Source organism: Chinchilla lanigera, unplaced genomic scaffold (assembly GCF_000276665.1).
Source record: "Chinchilla lanigera isolate Chin_1 unplaced genomic scaffold, ChiLan1.0 scaffold00056, whole genome shotgun sequence".
Classification (NCBI taxonomy): Eukaryota; Metazoa; Chordata; class Mammalia; order Rodentia; family Chinchillidae; genus Chinchilla; species Chinchilla lanigera.
This window is the reverse complement of record NW_004955457.1, coordinates 13,076,731-13,098,223: the sequence shown is the minus strand read 5'-3', so window position 1 is coordinate 13,098,223 and position 21,493 is coordinate 13,076,731. Positions and strand designations below refer to the sequence as shown.

The 21,493-nt window shown below is 38.1% G+C and overlaps 2 protein-coding genes and 1 long non-coding RNA gene across 12 annotated transcripts in view; 2 read left to right on the top strand and 1 right to left on the bottom strand.

Annotated features, from left to right (window-relative positions):
* Rnf170 (ring finger protein 170) overlaps positions 1–4,310 on the top strand; it is a gene marked incomplete at its 5' end in the record, with an annotated part of 54,887 nt that extends 50,577 nt beyond the window's left edge. Inside the window, 1 exon segment of the mRNA XM_005397069.2 lies at positions 1,472–4,310. Within this exon segment, the coding sequence (XP_005397126.1) occupies positions 1,472–1,741 (270 nt within the window). The 3' untranslated portion in view covers positions 1,742–4,310.
* Positions 4,311–6,259: 1,949 nt separating this feature from the next.
* On the bottom strand, positions 6,260–9,811 carry LOC102011178. The gene is made up of 2 exons (XR_262949.2): positions 9,596–9,811; positions 6,260–9,453 (listed from the first exon to the last, which is right to left on the bottom strand). It is a non-coding gene; the product is annotated as an uncharacterized LOC102011178 (long non-coding RNA).
* Positions 9,812–9,817: 6 nt separating this feature from the next.
* On the top strand, positions 9,818–21,209 carry Thap1 (THAP domain containing, apoptosis associated protein 1). 10 transcript variants are annotated; one of them, XR_001236388.1, is made up of 4 exons: positions 9,818–10,533; positions 12,222–12,287; positions 12,653–12,823; positions 19,662–19,748. XR_001236388.1 is itself a non-coding variant. In XM_005397068.2 (3 exons), the coding sequence occupies exons 1-3, from the start codon at positions 10,106–10,108 to the stop codon at positions 21,094–21,096; spliced, it is 639 nt and encodes a 212-aa protein (XP_005397125.1). In that variant the 5' UTR covers positions 9,818–10,105; the 3' UTR covers positions 21,097–21,209. The 10 variants fall into 10 exon arrangements, 2 of the variants coding, with proteins under 2 accessions (XP_005397125.1, XP_013376127.1); XR_001236387.1 differs by having other exon boundaries at positions 9,818–10,549; XR_001236386.1 differs by lacking the exon at positions 12,222–12,287.
* The last annotated feature ends 284 nt before the right edge of the window (positions 21,210–21,493 follow it).

Below are 21,493 nucleotides of genomic sequence, written 5' to 3'. Positions count from 1 at the left end.
ACAAATGTTTCTTAGTAAGTAACTTTGTATTTCTTGCCTAATTATTACAGATTTTTATATGTTATATCACATTACAAATAAATAAAATAGCTTTGAGAAAGGACAGAAAGATATTCAGAAGATACACTAGATTTTCATGATAATATTTAAAATAGTTTACCATAGGCTTTGTGAAAGCTATGTAGCTGTTTTGTTTTAAAAATTAATTCTGGGGTAGGGATTTAGCTCAGCGGCAAAAGTGCCTGCCTGGCAAGCGCAAGGTCGTGAGTTCAGTTCCCGGTACCGGAGAAAAACAAAACAAACAAACAAACAAAAAAAAATTAATTCCATTCCAGAATAGAAAATTAATATTAAACAGGTACTCTAAAATTTTTTGTTCTCTTGTGACCACTTTTCCAAAAGGAGTTACAAGGTTTTTTTAGGAGAGTTTTTAAAACTGTTTTCTCCTCACTTACTCAATTTTTAAAATTTTTGTCTCCTCTTCCTCTTTGACACTTGGTAAATAAAATACCTATCCAAAGTTAGACTTAGGTTTCTATGCAGATTACTAGAAGTAGCTGAACTCCAGGCAGAAGAATAAAACCAGAAATGACTCACTGTGCGGACCCATTTCACTGTGATTCTTAAATACCTCTCAAAGTTCGTGTGTCTTTATTGTACAGTACATACTGTTCAGTATTTTACAAAGGTGTTGTATATTTTAATTTCTTTTTTTCTTAGTAATCCTTGTGGATCACTCAGTGCTCAATTACTAAATGCTCAGTTAGTTGTTGAACTATCTCTTAAAGGTGAAACAACTGTCTCCAAGATCACCAGCCTAAAAGCGATTGACTTTGAATTCAAACTCAGGCCCATCTCATTAGATAGCTGACATTGCTGCTCAAGCCTCAGTTTCTAATTCTGTACACTAAGTTCTTGATTTGGTTAATTTTACTAACTCAGATGAGAGATAACTTGAGTTTTACCTGACTTGCAAGTTCAGTATCCCTTTTCTGAAGTGCATGGGACCAGAAATTTCAGATTTCAGGGTTCTTTGGATTTGGGAATATATGCATAGGCTTTACCAATTGAGGATCCCTAATCAGAAAATCCAAAATTTGAAGTGCTCAAAACCATTTTGAGTGATGCTCAAAGAGTTTCAAAGATTTTGGAGTATTTCCGATTTCAGAGCATTTTGGATTTTGCAGCATTTCCAATTTGGGGTTTTTAGATAAGGGATACTTAACTTGTATATCACATATTTTAAGCTTATTGACACTTTCTTAAAATTACTGTGCAATAAGACCTATTTTATAAGAACCTAGTAATTAAAGAACTATTTTTAAGTAAAATGCATAATGAGAGAATATCTTGTCCAATCAATACATGAAACTCTTTGATTCACCTTGAGTTTGAACATTGTAAGAAAATTATTGCTTTTAATCTGACATATTAGATGCTAAATTATAATATTTGTTTTTCCCCCTACCAGATTATGGAAAGAATCATGGATCTACCCACTTTACTGAGACATGCTTTCAGGGAAATGTTTTCAGTTGGGGGTCTTTTCTGGATGTTTCGCATTAGGATAATACTTTGTTTAATGGGAGCTTTTTTCTATCTTATATCACCTCTAGATTTTGTACCTGAAGCATTGTTTGGAATTTTAGGCTTTCTAGATGATTTCTTTGTCATCTTTTTGTTGCTTATCTACATCTCTATTATGTATCGAGAAGTGATAACCCAAAGGCTAACCAGATGAATAAAGAAAAGAGTTTAACCAGAATATCTGAGCTAAAGCATAATACCAAACAGAAGGACTCTTGTCAGTATAAATCATCTATTATCTTCTAAGGTTGAAACTATTATATGACAAACATCGGATTATCATTTGACAAATACCTAGGAGTACATAACTGGAATTTTTATATGTTGCGGGTTCTGATGTTAAGATGAGAATTACAATAACCTACAGTTGTATCTTGATTCTATATTATCTATAAAGTCTCTGGAAAAAATGAAATCACTAAAAAGATATTTTGACATCTTATCTCTCAAAGTTACTTAGATTAATTGGATATATAATACTGTATTGTTAAATGTAGTTTATCCATTTGTCCTCCTTAGTGGCTACTTCTACAGTAATATATAGCTATGAGACAAATATTTTTGTTATAATAAAATATTGTATTATATTGGAGAAAAGTTAGTGTTTCTTTTAGTACTAGCTAAGTTGTGTGCATTGGGAGCAGTTCTGATTTCCCATTCAGCCATAATTCTATCTTACCACCTGAAACTGAATGAAGAAACTTGAGCTTTATAATTTCACTTCATATTCCAGTTTATGGAACACTTTTTAATCAATAGAAGAATAACAAGATGAAAACATTTATCTCCAGCCAAGCATACTTGATGTTCACAGTTACAACATTTGCACAAAAGTTTGGTCCTTTGATAGGAATGCATACTCATAAATAACTCATAAAGGGAACATTGTTTTAGGAGCCTAGGTGGTACTGCATTTCTAAAGAAACTGGATCTTTATGTCTGTTACCACCAAACCCTTAGGAAGGTAACAGGAACACTATTTAAATTTGGCAAGAGAAATTAGTGGTTAGCTCTAACAACAGAATGGAAAAATTGGGTTGTCCGTTGTCAGAAAGTTTTATAATACTATCTCCTAGATGGCAGCATATTACAGCCCTGATTGCTATCTTGTGCAAAATAAGTAAATGTGTCTGAGATGATTTGATTGCACAGGGATGCTCTTATGTTTGTGTTTGTATTCTGATGACCATGGCATGAGTATCTAATGCCTTCTTTGCAGTTTTCTGTTTGAGACTAGTTAGTACCACAAGGATTACAAAATACTTCCTCATTCTGTTGGCATTGCTCATTATTGGCTTGAAGACATCAGCATGTCAGTTGATACCCACCAGTCAGTGTGGCATTGTCATCGGCAGTCACTGATACTAATATTATTCATTAGTTTGTTAGTGAGCCTCATTTTATATACACAGCGAAAAAAGAGAAAACCTGTCACATTTTCCCCTGTTAATCAGCTTGGCTATCAGCTAATGAGATTCTGAATGAAATATCAATTTATGTTTTCTAATTCGGACCTAGGACAGAGCTGTTGCTTGTCATAGAAACAATAATGCTTAGGTATAGCACATTGAAATTCCAGCAATTCCTCACATACTTTTCATTTTACCCTTAGGGAAATCTTGTAAGGAAGGAATGGCATTTACCTTACTTTCCTAGATGAAATCCCCAAGGTATTGATGAAAGTTATAGGTGAAGTCAGACAACAAATAAGTGATTGAACTGGTAGATGTTTAGGTGAACATAAAGAATGTTAAGGAGAAGCAGGAGAGAAACTGCTATCCTTTTAAGTCTTTGGTAATGTATCATTCCTTCACTGGAATAAGACACTTAGATGCTCCTAAGAAAAAAAGATCTAGAAAGATGACTCATCAGAGACTTCATGAATCCTAATTCTGCGCTTTCAAACCAATCCTTTTAAGAGAGAGACGTATGTTATAGAAAAATATTTCAGCTCAGGTACCAGTTTGAAAAGTTCAGTGAGTAGGAGCTTATTACACTAGACTGGAAATGTATATCCTACCCATGATAAATTTGATGTGGGACTATAGCACCATCATTTTCTGAAAGGATTTTATTTTCTGTGTATATGTTCTCCAAGTGTCAAATTTCTGGTTACAATAACTTTGTAATATCTGGAATTATTGCTGCTTTCTTGGTAGAGATGTATTGTGCCAAATTTTGTAATATACAAAAGCACTGTATGATCTAAGGTCTTATCAGAATGAATAGTAAACATTCTGACATCTCAGAATTTTAGAACTGATTCTAAGGTCATCTTCACTGATCACTGGTGATAAATACAGAAGCGATCTGAGAGTATTTGCAGTACAGTCAGTGTTTTAACCATCATAGTAATACTTGTATGATTCAGAATTACATCATACAAGTCAAAACAACTATTTTGGTTTTTAAAAAATACTGTAACTTTCACAAACATATGGTCCAACCCCAGGAGCAGCTGAGGCCACAACTTGGCAGCTCTGTGGGGAACAAGACAGAGCAACAGTCGTTCTTACAGCCACTTGAACAGTGGTTTCCACGCCCGCACTTCTCCGCATTTGAGAGGAGCAAGGGCGGAAGGACTCACGGTGATGATCCCTGTGGTTCACAGATACCTACCTCACAGAGTTGGTGTGGAGGATTGATTGGTTTGAATTTCATAATTTGAAGTTTGTCAAGTATTTTATTCTTTTTAATAAAAGCATATGTAAAAATTTTTAAAAGGTGTAGTTTCTGTTTCTGAACTGTTGAGAGCACTAATTACAATGATTGCAATGGGGTTTTTTGGTTTGGTTTGTTTTGGTTGTACGGAGGATTGAACCCAGGGCCTTTGCATTGAGCTATATGCCCAGCCCGTTTTTATTTTTTAAAGACAAAAGTCTCAGTCAGTAAGTTGTCTAGGCTAGGTATAAATTTGTGATTGTCCTGCCTCAACCTTCCGGAGTGCTAGGGTTACAGGTGTGCACTACCATGCCTGGCTGCAATGGATTTTTTTTTTCATACTTTACATATGGACTTTTAAATTATACCCCATAATTGCTGTGGACATTTTATTGTACATATACGTTCCTCTATGGGCTTACATCCAAAACTATGTGTACTCTATTATGATGGCCATTTGAAGTACTTATTCAATGATAATTTTGGCTATACATGAGTTTTCTATGTTTTTTTTTAAGTACTGACCTTACAACTTAATTCTGTCTTAAGCTGTAATTGAACTCTATAATAAAATGCAGAAAGGGAAAAATATTTTCCCCTTTATAAAGTTAACTTTTTTTCTGACAGTAGTTCATTGTGATATTTCAGAACACTTACACATTATGTATTGATTAACTCAGTATATTTAGGTTATCCATCTGAAATAATCACTTCTTTGTGATGTCAAAATCTAGTGGTTTTGAATTACATCACACAGTAGTGTTAGCTGTAATCATCCTTCTGTATCAGAGAACAATCCCCACTATTATTCCTCCCCACTGTCTAGTACCCACTTACTGTAAACATTCAGTGTCTTACGATATTTCACATTTTAAATATTTTTAAATTTTAAAAGTGAGTTTTTAAGGATAATTATTTAATCTGGACAATTTATTCTGGACAAAAACGGTTGAGTTTAATAGATTATTGTAGATCTCTCTATAGATTGATTTTTTGCCTCCATTTTGATTGTATATTTTAAAAGTGTATTTGACAAGTGAATTTTGAGTCTGTGCCCTCGTCTCCTTCAATGCCCCCTATGCTTATCCTCCCAGCTGTTGGTTTTGTTTTCTTTAGTACTGGGGATTGAACCCAGGGCCTTTGCACTGGGTTACATCCGTAGCACTTTTTAAATTTTCTGTATTTTTCAGAGAGTGTTCCACTAAATTACCCAGGCTGGGCTCAACCTTGCAATCTGCCTGAGCCTCAAGAGTCCTGGGATTACAGGTATGCACCAGCACACCAGCCAGCCCTTTGAAACACTGAGTGTGCTCTAGGCTCCTCTGTTAAAGGCAGTCCATAAACCTGGGCCTGGTTTGGAGAAGCAAGAGGTACTCAAGGCTTTTGGGGCCTCAGTCTTAAGAAACTCCTGAGAACAGGCCAATAGGCTTTGCCTCTGACAGGAGACAAAACTATCACATAGATACTCCTGAGCATTTCTTGTTAGAACTAGACAGTCTTCATGGCATCAATATTTACGCATCCACTCCTTGACTGGAAGCCAGTGTGAGGCATTATCAGTCTCATGTGTCTACATCTTCGGATTTGTCCATGTCACACATGAGGCATAAATACCCCATTAGAAAACACTAATGCAGGCTTGAGCCTCTCAGACTTTAGGCTTCTTGAGGGAATGAAGGTACTATGGGATGTAGAGGGTTAAAGTCTAAAGATGTTTCAAAGTTACGTTATCTAACAGTTGAGATTTAGTTTTAAAAACAAAGAAAACTAAAAATACCTAATATCCAGATCAAAATGGTAACACATCTGACTTTTAAATTATGATTATTAGCACATATTAATTGTATACATTGATGGGTTTCACTGTGACATTTAATGACACTTCTAATAGGTCTTAGAAGGGCCAGGGATATAGCTCAGTGGCACAAGCATCTGCCTGGAAAGTGCAAGGTCCTGAGTTTGATTCTTGGTACCAGAAAAAAAAGAAAAAAAAAAACCCAACCCAAATAGGTCTTAGAAAAAAAGCCAGTTTTTATTTGCCTGGTACTATAGTCTTTCAATAATCCTAGAATATTAGACCTATATAACATTTATTTTGTTGGGGGAAGTAGTTTTTTTTTTTTCCTTTTAGGTCAACTGCAACTCAAATAATGGCTTTTACCTTACCATCCATCTAAATGCTCAAGCCAGCCATTCAAGCTAGAAATTCAAACTCAGGTCACTCTTCATAGCTAGATTCCTATGTTCCTAACTTGCATAACCATTGATCAGCAAACCCTAGCATTTCTACCACCTAGGTATCTAAAATCTCACCACTCCCTCTGCTACCACACTGGACCGAGCTACTACCATTTCTTGTTCATGTTCAACAGCCTCTTAATTTAACTACTCAGCTGTACTTTGTTCCTCTTGAAGTCATCTCACTATAGGTAACCTTTTAAAACTGTTTATTAGCAGCTAGGGATGTATTCAGTGGCAGAGCAGTTGCCTAGCAAGTCTAAAGCCCTCAATTCGATCTCCAACACCAGAAAAAGAAAAAAAAGTATAGGATCAGGTTGTCTCCCTGCTTAAAGGTTCATTACTTGCAGCTACACCTGACAGCTAAACCAGTAACTATGTGTTCACTTTGTCTCCTTCCCATTGCTTTCAGGGTTTCATCACCACTATTCAGTTACTGGAAAAGAAAGAACTCAAGTTAGCGCCTTAGCACACATTTCCTTGTGCCTGGAATGGTCCCTCAAGCCTCACCTTCATTTGTTCACTCACTCCATCCTGATTCTTGGGTCAACGGTTCTGTCACCCCAGAGTAGTTTTCTGAGCTCTTGTCACAGAAAAGAATTTCAGGATGTGTTAATAAGAGGTGAATAATGAACTCTATCTAGCTTGAGCAACTGGAAGGGGCTCACTGATGAAGTTCAGACTAGTACCTCACAAAGTACACCGGCAAGCCCTCATGAATTTGCTAAGGTGGGCCAGGGTTTGTCATCTCAGTTCTGGCTTTGTAGCTCTGGAGGGAACTTTACAGCTGGAAGAACAATTAGTTCCCATGAGATGATTGGTCTTGCTTGGGAAGCAGGTACCTTGGTTCCCCGATGGGGCAACTGTACCTCTTTAGGGGAGGTGGTATCATGTATGATCTGCAAGTCAATGCTTTTCCCTGAAACCCAAGGTGACTACAGATTTAGAACAATGGCTGGAGAAACAGTAGGCAGTTTGCTGCAGGAGGTCTGGAAATTGATGCTGTGAAAGCTGTGCATTATAAATCCTGCAAATTACTTTTAAATATTTTTTTTTCTTTTGTCCAGTACTGGGAATCGAACTCACAACCTCGTGCTTGCCAGGTAGGCACTGTGCTGCTGAGCTAAATCCCCAGCCCCTTTATCTTGGTATCCTATCTAGTAAAGGAATGATCTAGGCCAAGTAAATTTAAGGCTAACAAATTATTGCAGAAAATACTCCTTAAGTTATTAACATGTCTATGTGAAGAGCTGAGCAAGGATCTAATCCAAACCTTAAGGTTATGTAGGTAGTGACACTTCTCCACCTCTGTCCACCCTGAGCATTTCTGATGTGTCTAGGCAATTTAACACCATGTTACTTTACGTTTTTTCTATCTTCCCCTTATTAAAATATAAACCCTATGAAAATGGAAACTATGTCAGTCTTCCTAACATAGGAGTTATTATGAGTAGGCAGAGCAACTTTCAATATAGGGTCAGATAAAATAATTAATTCAAGCAACCAAAGGAGCTGATTTAAGCAGGCGATTAATCAGCCAGTTAAGCTTAGAAACATGAAAGAAAACTTAAGAAAAAGGGATAAAAGGTTAGGAAAAGAACTGAGGAGGGGCTTTTCTCCCCAGGAAAGAAACTTACTATACAGAGTATGCTAAGTTAACAGCTCTTCCCTACCGGTAGACACAGTCTGTTTTTTAATTCTTTGAACTCATTAACTTTGAAACACCTCCCACCACACACACACCTATAGAAGGTCATGACAAAATAAGCATGTTGGACTTCTTTTCCCTCTTAGTATCTACCAAGAGCTTATTTCTAATAAATAAATTCCTCCTTCCATACTGAATTATTCTTCAATTTGGGTAGGCAAATTCAGGTTTATACAAAATTAACTTTTTCTAATATACTACCAGATATAGCATAATGCCTACCATGGTAGCAGTTTAAGAAATAAAAGCAAAACTAGGACAAGGAAAGATCACTGACTCTTTTTTTACCACCACAGAAACCTGATGACCAGCCCTTAAACGAACCCATTCTCCTTACTGAGAATGAATCATTTTAAAATTTGTGCTACTTCTCTCAAAACCCTGTCCTGGGGATGTAGCTCAAATGGGAGAGTGCCTGCTTGGCATGCACAAGGTGCTGGGTTTAATCTCCAGCACCATATACACAAACAAAATCCCTATTTCCCATTTTAGTCAAAGAGCAAATTCAAAGTCCTACAAGGCCATGCATGCTTTTGTCCCCTTGTTCCTCTATAATCTCATCATCTTTTCTCATCGAAAAGCTAGAGAAGAAGCATGCCCCAGCTAACCACGAGGGCATGATGAGAATGATGATGAAAGAGATAAGAGTTAAGAGGTATTTATTTTATTCTATAAAAGAAACCTAGTCATAAGGGTTTTAAGAGTGAAAAAAAAAAAAATCTTAGATGATTCCAAAGTTTCTGCTCTAGGCAACTGTTCAACAGTTAATCTGTATGAAAATTCAGAAATCAGAACATGGTGGCGCAGGCGTGTAATCCCAGCATCCGGGAGACTGAGGCAGGAGGATTCTGAGTTCAAGGCCAACCTGCACTACACACCGAGACCGTCTTAAAACAAAAAACAAAAAAAACAAGGGAATGTATTTATGTGGGAAGTAAAACATCTAAGAAATCGTGACACTTGCTTGAGTTCAAAGGATAAGGTGCTTCGAGAAGGGCAAAAGTTAGGGTCCTGGAAGAAACATCAACATTTATGGGGGCAGAAACTGCAGTTCAAGGACCAAGCAATTATTCAACAGTCCACTCTCCAGGCTGGAATCTACACGAGAGCGGCAAAGCAGCAGGCTGTACATCGGCGATTTCACTGAAGAGAAAATCACTCGCAATTTCGCGGCCATGAACAGCCTTCAGAAGCGCTTCTGCCTCACAGCGCATGTCCGTCTTGTTTCCTTGCTAAAAGGCTCGCCCCCGAAGGTCTACCTGAAGAGACAGACGAGATAAAGATTAGCACTCTCAGGAACAGGCCCACAAAATCGTGTAAATCGTAAGTCATCTGCAACTACCACCACTTAAAGAACTGGGTACAAAGACAACTTCAGCTGTACGTCGGTTCCGTGTTTACCTCGCTAACCCCCAATAGGAAAACTCCAGACGTTCCAAACCCGTGGACCGCCAGGGGCGGCTGAATTCCCGCCCCGGAATTCCGCCTTCAACCTTGCCTCCTCGCGCGAATACGCCTTTTCTCGAGACTAGAGGAGCGGAAGCTCCGCCCGCTTCCGCAACGCTAAGCACTCTGAGGATCTGCGTGGCTTCAGCCAATGGTGTGCTTCGCAGGAAACGTTACCTCTGACCTCTGAGCTATCACAGACGGTGAAGAACTCCTCGCGAGAGGTGAGGTTGAAGCTGCCTCCGCCATCTTAGAGATGGGAGACGGGTGATGGCTGTGGTTCTTCCGCTAATGCAAACAACAAAACGAGCAAAGTAGTCACTCTGGAGTGTGGCTATCATCCCTGTAACGGTTCACGAAAAGCTAGAGAAGAAGCAAGAGTCTCAAAGTCGAGCGCAGCGACACTGAAAGCCCCTTTACCTGCCTTCTAGGGCGGCAGAAGTGAAGTGACGGAGACACACAAGAATGGTGCAGTCCTGTTCCGCCTACGGCTGCAAGAACCGATATGATAAGGATAAACCTGTTTCTTTCCACAAGTGAGTAAACCTCGCGCCTAGCAGGGCGGCCTCCGCTATCCTGAGAGCGCGCGGCCAGCCGGGGCGGGGAGAACCAGGCGCGTGTCCGCGCGGCCCGTGACGCGGGGGGCGGGACCTCGGGCGGGCGGGGGCGGGGCCTCGGGCTGGCGGCCGGATCGGGTTCCTCCGGGTCGGGTCTCGCCGGCCTCCCTGGGCCTCTGCGGCCGCGGGTGTTCCCTAGGGCCGGTCGCTCGACCCTCTGGACTTCTTAGTAATTCCTTACGGGTCAATCTGAAATAGAAACACAGGCCATAGACGGTAGAAGACGCTGTTTTTGCTGTTGCTGTGGATGCGAGGCGTGATAATTAACGGTTGATGGTTGGACCCAATTTCTGTAACTATCTTCACAATCCTTAGGTGTTAGAGGAACTGTCTAGTATCGCTAAAATGAATGTATGCCACAGCACACAGCACTGATAATATGAATAGTAATATCAGGAGTCATAATCGGGCATTATAAAGGTCGATGTGAGCATTTACGAACTTACCCTTTTTTATCCAGTAGTTACTGCAGGTTAGAGATCTAGGGTGAAAAAAGACTCTTGAAAATAGGAAAAGAAAAACTCCAAATTGAAACTACTTAATGAAAGATGGTCAGAAAAATGTGACGTTTTCATTAAGACAGTTTCTGTTCTTACAAATTTTACTAGGTTTAATTAGATTACCTTTTCAAAAATTCTTCGACTATATGTGACTGAAAGCTAAAAAGTCAAATCCAGTAGTAAATTTTACAGATTGTTTATAGGGAAGTAGTTACAAAAGCAAATTTAAGGGCTGGGGATTTAGCTCAGCGGCAAAAGCGCTTGCCTGGCAAGCGCAAGGTCGTGAGTTCGGTTCTTGGTACCGGAGAAAAAAAAAAAAAAAAAAAAAAAAAAAAGAAAGAAAATTTAAAAATATTCCTTCAGTGTTTTTGGTGAACTGTTTGTTTAATAGGGGATGTAGATGCATTTTGTAGGTTAGATGTAATGAGAGTGGGCCTACAGAAATAAAAGTGCACGAAGCATAGCGAGATGTCCTGGGTGTTGGTACTTACTGATATTGCGTATATCTGATATACACATATCAGAATATTGTGTTTGAGCTGAATGTTAAAAGGCTGATTGAATAAAAAGAAGGTCCAACCTCCATGCTATCCCTTACCTAAAAGGACAGTTTTGGAGCAAGTAGGGGGAAAGATCTTAACAGAATCTTACAACAGTGAATTTGTAGTCCTTGGGCCAGAAGGCTCCCTCCATAATGAATTTTACAAGAGATTGCTATCTTAGTTTGCTCTTCCTTAGGCCATTTCCAGCGGGGATTTTCTAGGAAAGCTTGCTGTGCAAAGAAAAGAAACTGTTGTAAAGAACTGACTAGATTTTCATGATAATAGCGGTCAAGCTCCAGCATATTTAACGTGAGAGAAACTGTGGAGAATAGATTGAAAACATCCTTCTTTGATTGTTTTCTAATCCCTCCAGTTTACCAAGTCTTTGACCTGGAAAAGTAGAATGATAATAAAGTTAAACTCCTAACTAATGGACCTGGCCCTAATGGACATGGCCCACTGAAGAAAGAAAATTATTTCTTTATTTCTTTATTATTGTTTGCCTATAAGTTGAATAATTGAAAATTTTTGGAGGTTTGGAGAGTTTTTATTGGAAGAAGACTAGCTCCTGGGTTTCCAAATGGGGTGGCCATATGGCCCCCTTATCTAGAGCTAATTATACATAAACAGAGCACAGGAATTGCTCATTTGTTTAGTGGTCCCATCACAGGTGGCTCTGTGGATTTAAAATGACCAGTTGGGACTCAAGCTTTTATCTCAGTTCTCCAACTTCTAACGTTTACCGGAAACTGGGTTCTGAAGGAATGGGTTAATTTGCATTATAATTTCCTTGAGATTTAGGAATTAATAGGGAGTGGCTGTGCCTTCCTTTAGTAGGGGGTGGACTGCGTTTTATGTTGCCAGAGGAAATTCATTCTTTGTCAAAATTCATGGTTCATTGTCTGTTCTTAATTTTTACCAGGATAGCTGGACACCTCACTCTATCTCAGGCCGGTCCTCTAGTCTAGCTAGTTGCCTTACTCATAAGGTAACCAAACAAACTTTTTAACATTTCACCCTATGCCAGGTGTGGTGGCTCATGCCTATAATCCCAGCACTTGGTAGGCTGAGGCAGGAGGATCATTGTGAGTTCAAGGCCAGTCTGAGCTACAAAATGTGAGCTCAAGGCCAGCCTGAACTGATAGGGAGACCCTGTCGCAAAAAAAAATTTTTTTCACCCCATGATGAAGTACCTTTAACTGCTGCTAAGGGAGAACAGGGGAAGAGCAAATCTTACTGTTCCTCCTGAAAGGGATTGATGTAGGCCAAGTCAGACTTTCTCCAGAGAGCTATTCTCAGGGGCCTTGGACAGAAGTCATGTTAAGGTCTAACAATTATGGACTCTCTTTAAAGGATCAATCTAGTTGACCCCAGTAAAAGGAGTCCAGCACATTCATCAGCTCCGTGTGACTATTTGAGTTTGACACCAGTAAGTGAGAAGAAACAAATTTTACCAAGAAATAAAGAATGCATGGCCCAAACTTAAGAACCAGAATGAAAAAACAAATTGGAGAAGGAGCCAAGGTTAGACACTATTTTTAAGGGATTCCGGTAGGGATTGTAACTGCCTGTTTATGAAGGTAATTTATAAGTCTGACATTTATTTGGTTTTAAGATCTTTTTTCACAAGTTTTATTTATTAGTACCTAAGTCCTGCTAGATTTATCTGTAAGAAGATGGAGAGCTCTGTAGTTTTGAAGGACAATTTTAATTAAGGAATTTAAAGTTTGTTGAGCTTTTATAGCTGCTGCTATGGCTTTCTGGCCTCACTGAACCATAATAGTGCTCAACTACAGGTGTAGCTGGAGACTGCTAGCAGGAGTTAGTATAATGATTGAAACCCCCTTTAATGTCTAACCTATATTACTTTTTTGGTTATACTTTTCTGCTGTATGTTTAAGATCAAGTTAAAGTGAGACCTGTGTTAATCAAAATTAACCTGTTGCTATACATTTCAAGGTAGTTAAGGCTCTTCAGGGGTTAATTTCAGAACCATGTATAGAACCTCTTGTCTGTCAGTGTCAGCCACCAGGATGGGTCACGGACTAGCTTGACCTTGTGGCTTCTTTTGGAAGCACGGGATACGTTCTTCTCTTCAGTGACCCTCCTCTGAGCAGTGTACAGTGGTTGACTCCTGTTCTCTGGGGTCCAATAATGTTTCTGCTCAGGAGGTTGGGTGACTCCAGAATTATAGGACCTTGTGGAAAGGTCCCCTCCTGTCCTGGGTCTTTGTTGACCTTGGAGGGCCAGGGCCAAGGTATTGACTGTCATGTTAGCCCAATTATCCTTTCTTAGCCTTGGTCTCCAAACTTCAGTTGCTGAACACCCAGGAGATCAGTTACACCAATATTATAGTAGAAGCAGTAGGTTTAACTATTTTATCTAGATATCAAGCCTCTTGAAATATAAAGAGTGAACAGAGAACTGTTTTTTTTTTTTTTTTTTAATCTATCATGGATATCATGGTCAGCAGAACCATTAAGTTTTTTGTTATCTTTGAAATATTTAAATCTTCTTTTTAGTGTAAAACAACTTTTTAATCAGTTAACCTTTATCAATTACAAAACATTAAGTGACATAAAGAAACTTTTATCTAAATTTGGTATCTTTTAACCAATCTTTGTTACCAGAGTGACATATAAATAGAACGTACTTGTTTATAGATGTACTTTCATATTATTAATGCCTAATTTCCAATCATTAGAGTGACATTGTCTGGACTCCAGTGTTTAGGTACCCCTAACTGTTATAATACAATTATATAACAATCGCACAAACATAAGCCTGAAAATATATCTGTATCATCTAGCTGGCTGTCTCATACTGAATTGGCATGTACATTTCATCACAAGTATCTGGAAAACAAGTTACAGAAAGCCAGATGTTTGAGGCTGAAAAAGTTTACCATCATAAATAACTTTAGCCTAGAAGTTACTGTATGATGTTTTTTCAGCTTTGCATCTTTGAGGACCTGTGCAGTTGGGAAACATAAATACATTTCATATACCGTGAGGTTAGCAATAGTGTCATAACTATTTAGAAATCTTTGTACATATTTAGTTTTTATTAAGGCAAAATTTAGATTCTTTTAATAGGTTTTACAGGGTATAATTACACTGCAAGAATTAAAGGACATCTTTAGAACTCTTACAAATTTAGGAAATGGTTTTTATGACCACATATAGAGTTATTACCTAGTATATAAGTATAACTCATTTATATAATAACAAAATGTTTATTTAATCAAAGCCAGTAGATGTAGATTAAGCTTTAGATGGCAGGACCAAATTTAAAGAGAAGCCAAATTTTGATTTTTTTTTTATGTCTAAGGTTTAAGGTATATTGTGTAAAAGAGCACTTATTAGTTACTTTGAATATATTAACTTTGTGTAGTTTTAATTGTATAAATTTAACTTTAAAGCTTAGATTCAGCAATCTGGTTTTTAGATGTATCTCTAGTCTCAGATATAAGGTTGTATCATAAACTAATTGTTTATTTAAATTGATTATTGAAAACATTTTACAAGTCAACACTTAAATAATTTTTAATTCTTAAAGCTCAGTTTAATTAACCAAAAGCCTAGCAATGGAAAACATGAGAAACTGTCTTAGTAGAATATGAAAACTTTGCCTTTTAATCTAGCTTTGTAAATTTAACCAATAGTTCTCTTAATAAAATGATTGTTTTAGACATACAAAGCTTAGCCTTCTAATTATAACCAACTTAAGTATATTATAATAATTTACTTAATAACTCTTGGGGTATGGCACCATAGACTCTAGGGAAAAGCCAGACACTGGAAAAACTTCTCCACTGGACCTGTCAATGGAGAAAACTGAACAAATTTGGTCTAGGTAGCTGCTTTTTCAACCTCAGAAGGGAGTTTTAGTCTAAGAGTTTCCCAAGTCTAAGGAGTCCCCACTTAGTTATCTTAATAGTTACTTAGGTGACTCATCACAATCGTTAACCTTTTATGCTCTTTACATATTGATCCAGGAAGAACTCTTAAATTATTGTATGGGGTTGATAACATACATCCCTTAGTTACTGCAGGCTGATCAGTTCCACAATCTCCTGAATGAGTGTATGCTGAAGGCTAAATAAAAAGAGGCAAATGGAATGATTTCAGGGCTCTAGGAGGATCAAAGCCCTCTCACATAACTCAAAATTCTCTCGGCTGAGATGTCAACCTTCTTTGGGTTGCCCATATTTATTTGGTTATCAGAAGAAGGGAGGGGAGTACTCAAGAAGGGCAGAACCACTCAAGGACTTCTCGAAGTAAGGTATTAAGTTAATCCACTGAAGAATGAGATGCCTGAGGCTATAGTCTTTATCTAGTTGAGATCTGATCCAGGTGTCCTTGGCTGTGATCTTGTCTTGTCCTTTGAGGCTTTCTGGCTTCATCCACCACTACAGGTTCTAGTAGGGATTAGTGACTCACACAGGTTCACTTACTATGAGTCTGCTATTTCCAGATAAGGAGTTTAGGCCTTGGACAGATTCACAAGTGAACATGAAAAGCCAGTTGATTAATTTAAGTCCTGCTCAGGTCTGCTTCATAGTGGTCTCCATCATTATTGTACAGAGGCAATACTAGATATTGCACTTATAAAACTAATTTCTTCATTATCTTGGTTATCTAACAACCTGCATGGAAATGTCACCAACTTTAAAAGATCTTTACTTTTACCAACTGATTTAAATCAGTCTACTGTTAAGTTACGTGAACCACAAGCATTTGAGCTAATGTCATGAGTGTCCACCTATCTATAAGCCAATTTAAGTAGAACTTTTGGAGAATTATATCTGAAAGTCAGCATGCAGAAACATACATTAAACCTAAATCATACATAACCTTTCTGTTAACAGACTTTTAAGTGCTAACAGCCCTCATCTGGTAATGCTTTGAATTTAGCTATCCTGAATAACAGTTTTCTATAGAAAGTCCAAAAGAGAAGTGTACATAGGCAAAAAAGAAAAATTATTGAGCTCAAAAAAAATTTCTTTTAAAAAGCACTGTATGTGTTTTAACCAGTTACTAACACAGGTTAAACAGACAGATAGGCACACTTATATAAAACAATTTAAATCAGAGTAGACTTTCAGATGTTTTGGCCAAGTTGAACTACAATAACCCTTTTATTGTTTTAGGTTTGTAACTATAAACAGACTAGGCAGAACTATTTTTATAGGTCATTAATTAACAGATCTCTTGTAATAAAGTATGGTAAGAAGAATCAGAAGGGCAAAGACAAAAAAAATCATCCTAACTACAGCAAAGAGGTTGTGAGAAATATTTGACTATAAGTTTTCGTGCAAACCTCCAGTGGTTGTATTTACTGAGGTAGGCAGGCCAGGATTGGACAGGAGAACAGAAATAATAGCTCCAAAATTGAGGAGATTAATATCTACTCCCTCCTAGAGAGTGGCCACTGATGTACCTGCCTTTCTCTGATCTTCTTTTCCCTTGTCCTCCTCTCAGTTATAAGAGACCTCAGTGTCTAGTTTGACCAAGGATTCTTTTCCTTTCTTTCTTTTTTTTTTTTTTTTTTTTTTTTGTGACATAGAGTCTTGCTTTGTAGTTCAGGCTAGCCATGAATTCACAGCTGTCCTCCTGCCTCAGCCTGCTGAGTCTTGGGATTATAGGCATGTGCCACCACACTGGCTTGTCCAGGGATTCTAAAGAGCTACCAGGGCCAAATATCTTCTTTTCAAATATTCTCCTTGTATCTGGGGCAGATTGGGTTAGAAATTTACCCTTAAGAGTTATCTGTCTTTTTTACAGAGTTTGAAGATAGAAGGGTAAATTTAGCTAACCTGGAGTTATTGGTTTATCCTTCCATGATACAGGTCCAGAAATGTATAGTTGTTTTCCATCCTCAATGTCATCAGGGTCCCAATTGGGAGTTTTTCTTGAAGCAGCCTGACTCCCTATGGGAAACGGACTTTCCTCTGGCTGTAACTTCTCAGGCCTTCTATAATTAATATTATGCAATTCATCTCCAAAGACATCTGCTGCATGTTAAGACCACTTACTTTTCATTAGAGGTTGCTGTTTGATTTAAAAAGAGCATAATATCTTTTCATGCTACCTCAAAAGATTGTACTAAACTTTGGAATTCTATTTATCAGGGTCATCAGAACCTTCCTAAATCCTGTTTTATCTGCCTTAAATCTGTCAAGGAAAAGGGAGCATGGATTGGAGAACACTACCTTCTTCCTTGCTCCCCTCCTGAAGAGGCTGTAGTCCCCTTTAGGGAGGACTAAAGGCTTCTTTTATCCTGGGCAGCAGCTTAGGTTTTGAGGGTAGACTAGATGTCTTAGATGGAGCTGCCTAAATCTCAGCAAGGTCTGATGGATTCACAAATGACCTGGGCTCTAGGCTGCATTGTTAGAGCAGCTTGGGATTATCTCTTAAAGCAAAAAATACTTGGATAAGGAACTTCTGACCATTTTTCCTCTCTCTTATAAAACTGATCTAATGGATTCCAGTGAGTTCCAAAATCATATGGGAAACCGTGGAATTCGTGTTTCCTGCTCTGAAGACCAAGCAGAGAAGGACATCTCTTTCACTTGCCTGTTTGAGCCATAACATGGGGTGTCCTCCAGCTCAGATCTGATCCCTCCAGGGCTAGTGGCAGCCACTGGAGTTGGCCAAAGGAACTGCCATGTCCAGAACACTGTTCTTACTGATGCGGATGTGTGCACTTCCTCTTGGATCTTTGCCTTACCTACATAACTGACATGGAACTTCCAGCTGTCCTTTACCATTTTGTCAGCCTCGCAACATGTTCTATGGAGGAGTCATGGCCAGAGAGAAGGGATCTTGGATCCTTTAATGTCCATTCTAACTCAAGCTGCCATCTGCCTTGGGGATCTCTAAAGCTGTTTTCAGATTTGCTTACCTCATCACCTAGGCTGGGGTGGCCCTACCTTAAAAACTTATCGGTCTACCCTGCTTGGGGTTGCATTCCTGAAAGTGGGGGCAGGCCCAGTGAAGATATTTCCTAGTTCTCACCTCTACCCTGAGGGCAGGAAAAGACAAATTGGAATTTAAACCTTTTTAGGGTGAATCTGTTTTTGGTCTTTAGTAAAAACCTCTCTCTGAAAGAACAGAAAAAAAGGTGTGGGTAAGAGGTCTCTTTTCCCTCTGGTGCTTTGGATGAGTTAATGGAGCAGTTTCCCCAAAGGTCATCATTCTAAGTCTTCAAAGACCTAGAATAGGAACCTTGAGCTAAAATTGACCCCTCACCAGAGGAGATCAAGCCAGAAAAGAAATTGAGATGGAGCATCCTCAACATTCCCTTTCATGAGTGTGGAAAGGGGATCAGGCCAGACTGCCCCAGTGAAACTTATCCTTGCAGGCTTGAGAACAGTTGTCGTACTTGTCGCCTTTACATGGTCAAAGGAGTCCTGTATTTTTATATGAGGCATATTGTTCTCTCAATCTGCTCTACCCCAAGAAAATGACAGTAGAGACGTAAGGCTGTAGGACTATGCTGTAAAAAGACAGCACAAATCTTTATCTCCTTAATGGAATCACATTTAACAAGAACATGTTGCAAAAAGAGAAAAGGATAATATAAACTCCCTTTTGGGGCTTACCTCCTATTAATCTCATGTCCCAGATGGGCCCCCAAATAATACATTGTGTACTGGGCTTGTGGTTCCACAAATACCCAGAAATGTAGTTGCAAACCAAAAGAGGAGGTTAAGAGAGGTTTTTTGTTTGTATATTTTTTTGAGACAGGGTGTCGCTATACAGTTCAGGCTGGCCTTGAGTTCATGTTGTAGCCCAGGCTGGTCTGGAACTTGAAATGATCCTCCTGCCTCAGCCTCCTGAGCGCTGAGATTACAGGTGTGCGCCACCATGCACACTCAGTGAGAGGTTTTATTTGAAATAAGGAAAGTAACTCCTGGATTTCCAGGAGGGGTTCTGGAGTGGCTCCATTAATTCAAATTTAGCCCACTAACATTTGTTGGAGTGATTTTAAGTAAAAGAACTAGAAGTCTCTTTTCCCCAGGCCATAGGTATAAATATGCTACATTTGTTTTTCTGTGTAACACACAAAAAAATTACTGGTAAAAAAATACAAATACAATTACTTCTTGGCCTTTTGGTTAAGATCAAGTGTAAAAAATACAAATACAGTTTAATCCTATAGTATATATTTTGTTTGAACCTTTTAGTGTTCTCAACATAAAAAGTTAGACTTTAATCAGTTAGATAGATAACTTGATCTAGTCTTTAGTACTCTAAGCATGCTAACATCTATGTATAATAGTTCTTTAGTTAACTGGAAAATTTAGTGCTTTTATTTACTTTTAACAATGTCAGAGAACTGTATTCTATTTTCTTAGATTTCCTCTTACTCGACCCAGTCTTTGTAAACAATGGGAAGCAGCTGTCAGAAGAAAAAACTTCAAGCCCACCAAGTACAGCAGTATTTGTTCAGAGCACTTTACTCCAGATTGCTTTAAGAGGGAATGCAACAACAAGTTACTGAAAGAGAACGCTGTACCCACCATATTTCTTTGTACCGAGCCACATGACAAGGTAATATGTGCTTTTAAATGTTGTTTTCTGTTTGTAAAATTAATGTGTTCATTGTAGAAAATTTGGAAAACTCAGAAAAAGGGTAAGAAAACAAGAGCACCTGGAGCCCATCACTTGTAAATAACCACTTTTAACAGTGATTTTTTTTTTTTCTAGTACCAGGCATTAAAGTGATCTACTACTGAGCTACACCCCTAACCCAATTAGTTAATTAATTTGGACAGGGTCTTGCTATGTTGCCCAGACTAACCACAAACTTGGAATCCTCCTGTGTCATAGCCTAAGTAGCTGGGATTACAGGCATGTGCCACAGTGCCCAGCCACAGTGATGCATTTTTAAAAATGCAGAAGATTAGTTTATTAAACATTCTCACACTAAGAAACTCAATTTATTTTTGTATTTTGTTTAAAAAGTACTCTATATTCCTACTTGTGTATTGACAACTTTGGCTTTGTTTTTTCTCAGTGACAATTAAATTTCTAATTATTTTTCCCCCTCCATTTAAAGTGCTGAGTATTATTTAAATAAAATTATTTAAGCTGGGCATGGTGGCACATGCCTGTAATCCCAGCACTCGGGAGGCAGAGGCAGGAGGATTTTTGTGAGTTTGAGACCAGTCTGGGCTACAGAATTGAGCTTAAGTGCAGCTTGAACTGCATAGCGAGACCCTGTCTCAAAAAGGCAAAAAAAAAAAAAAAAAAAAAATTATTCAGTTTCCTGATTGCATCTCCTTTCAACTTCAAAGAGAAAAGACAAAGTATTTTCTTATTTTGGAATGTTCCTAATACTTCTGATATTCCACAGGATTCTTTCAAGCTATTATGTTTAGTTGATAAATTCATACATGCTCTATATTACTGTTTTAGAAAGAAGATTTGGAGCCACAAGAACAGCTTCCCCCACCTCCTTCGACACCTCCCATTTCCCAGGTTGATGCTGCGATTGGATTACTGATGCCTCCTCTTCAGACCCCTGATAATCTGTCAGTTTTCTGTGACCACAACTATACTGTGGAGGATACAATGCACCAGAGGAAAAGGATTCATCAGCTTGAACAGCAAGTGGAAAAACTCAGGAAGAAGCTCAAGACTGCCCAGCAGCGATGCAGAAGACAAGAACGACAGCTTGAAAAATTAAAAGAGGTCGTGCACTTCCAGAAGGAGAAAGATGACGTATCAGAGAGAGGCTATGTGATTCTACCTAATGACATCTTTGAAATCGTTGAAGTACCAGCATAAAAAAGTAAAATATGTAAATGTGGGCAAAAATATGTAAATGTGACCGTATATCCTCTTTTAGCCTATACGGGAATTTTCATTTGAAAAATAACACTTGATTATTTGCATAAAAACAATTCAGAATATTTTTTTAAAAAAATATTAGCTATATACTGTAAATTGTAATTTTTTGTTTGTAATTTCAGAGTTTTTACATTTTAACAAAATATTTTAAAAGTTGTTGAAATAAGCCTCAGACTGCCAATGTAAGTTGGTTTCAAGGTTGGAGATTTTTGTTTGAGTATTTATAGAAATAATTAAAAATAAAAGTAGAATGAGAACAGTGCAGTAAAGATCATTTGTTATAAAAATTAATGCTCTTTATTGAGAGAACTTAGTTACATTTTAAATCAGAAAT

Coding starts and splice junctions, on each gene's coding strand:
- Thap1 (XM_005397068.2), top strand. CDS start 10,106: ATGGTGCAGTCCTGTTCCGCCTACGGCTGCAAGAACCGATATGATAAG. Junction 10,177..19,661: donor AAACCTGTTTCTTTCCACAA/GTGAGTAAACCT, acceptor CTATTTTCTTAG/ATTTCCTCTTACTCGACCCA. Junction 19,858..20,724: donor GTACCGAGCCACATGACAAG/GTAATATGTGCT, acceptor TTACTGTTTTAG/AAAGAAGATTTGGAGCCACA.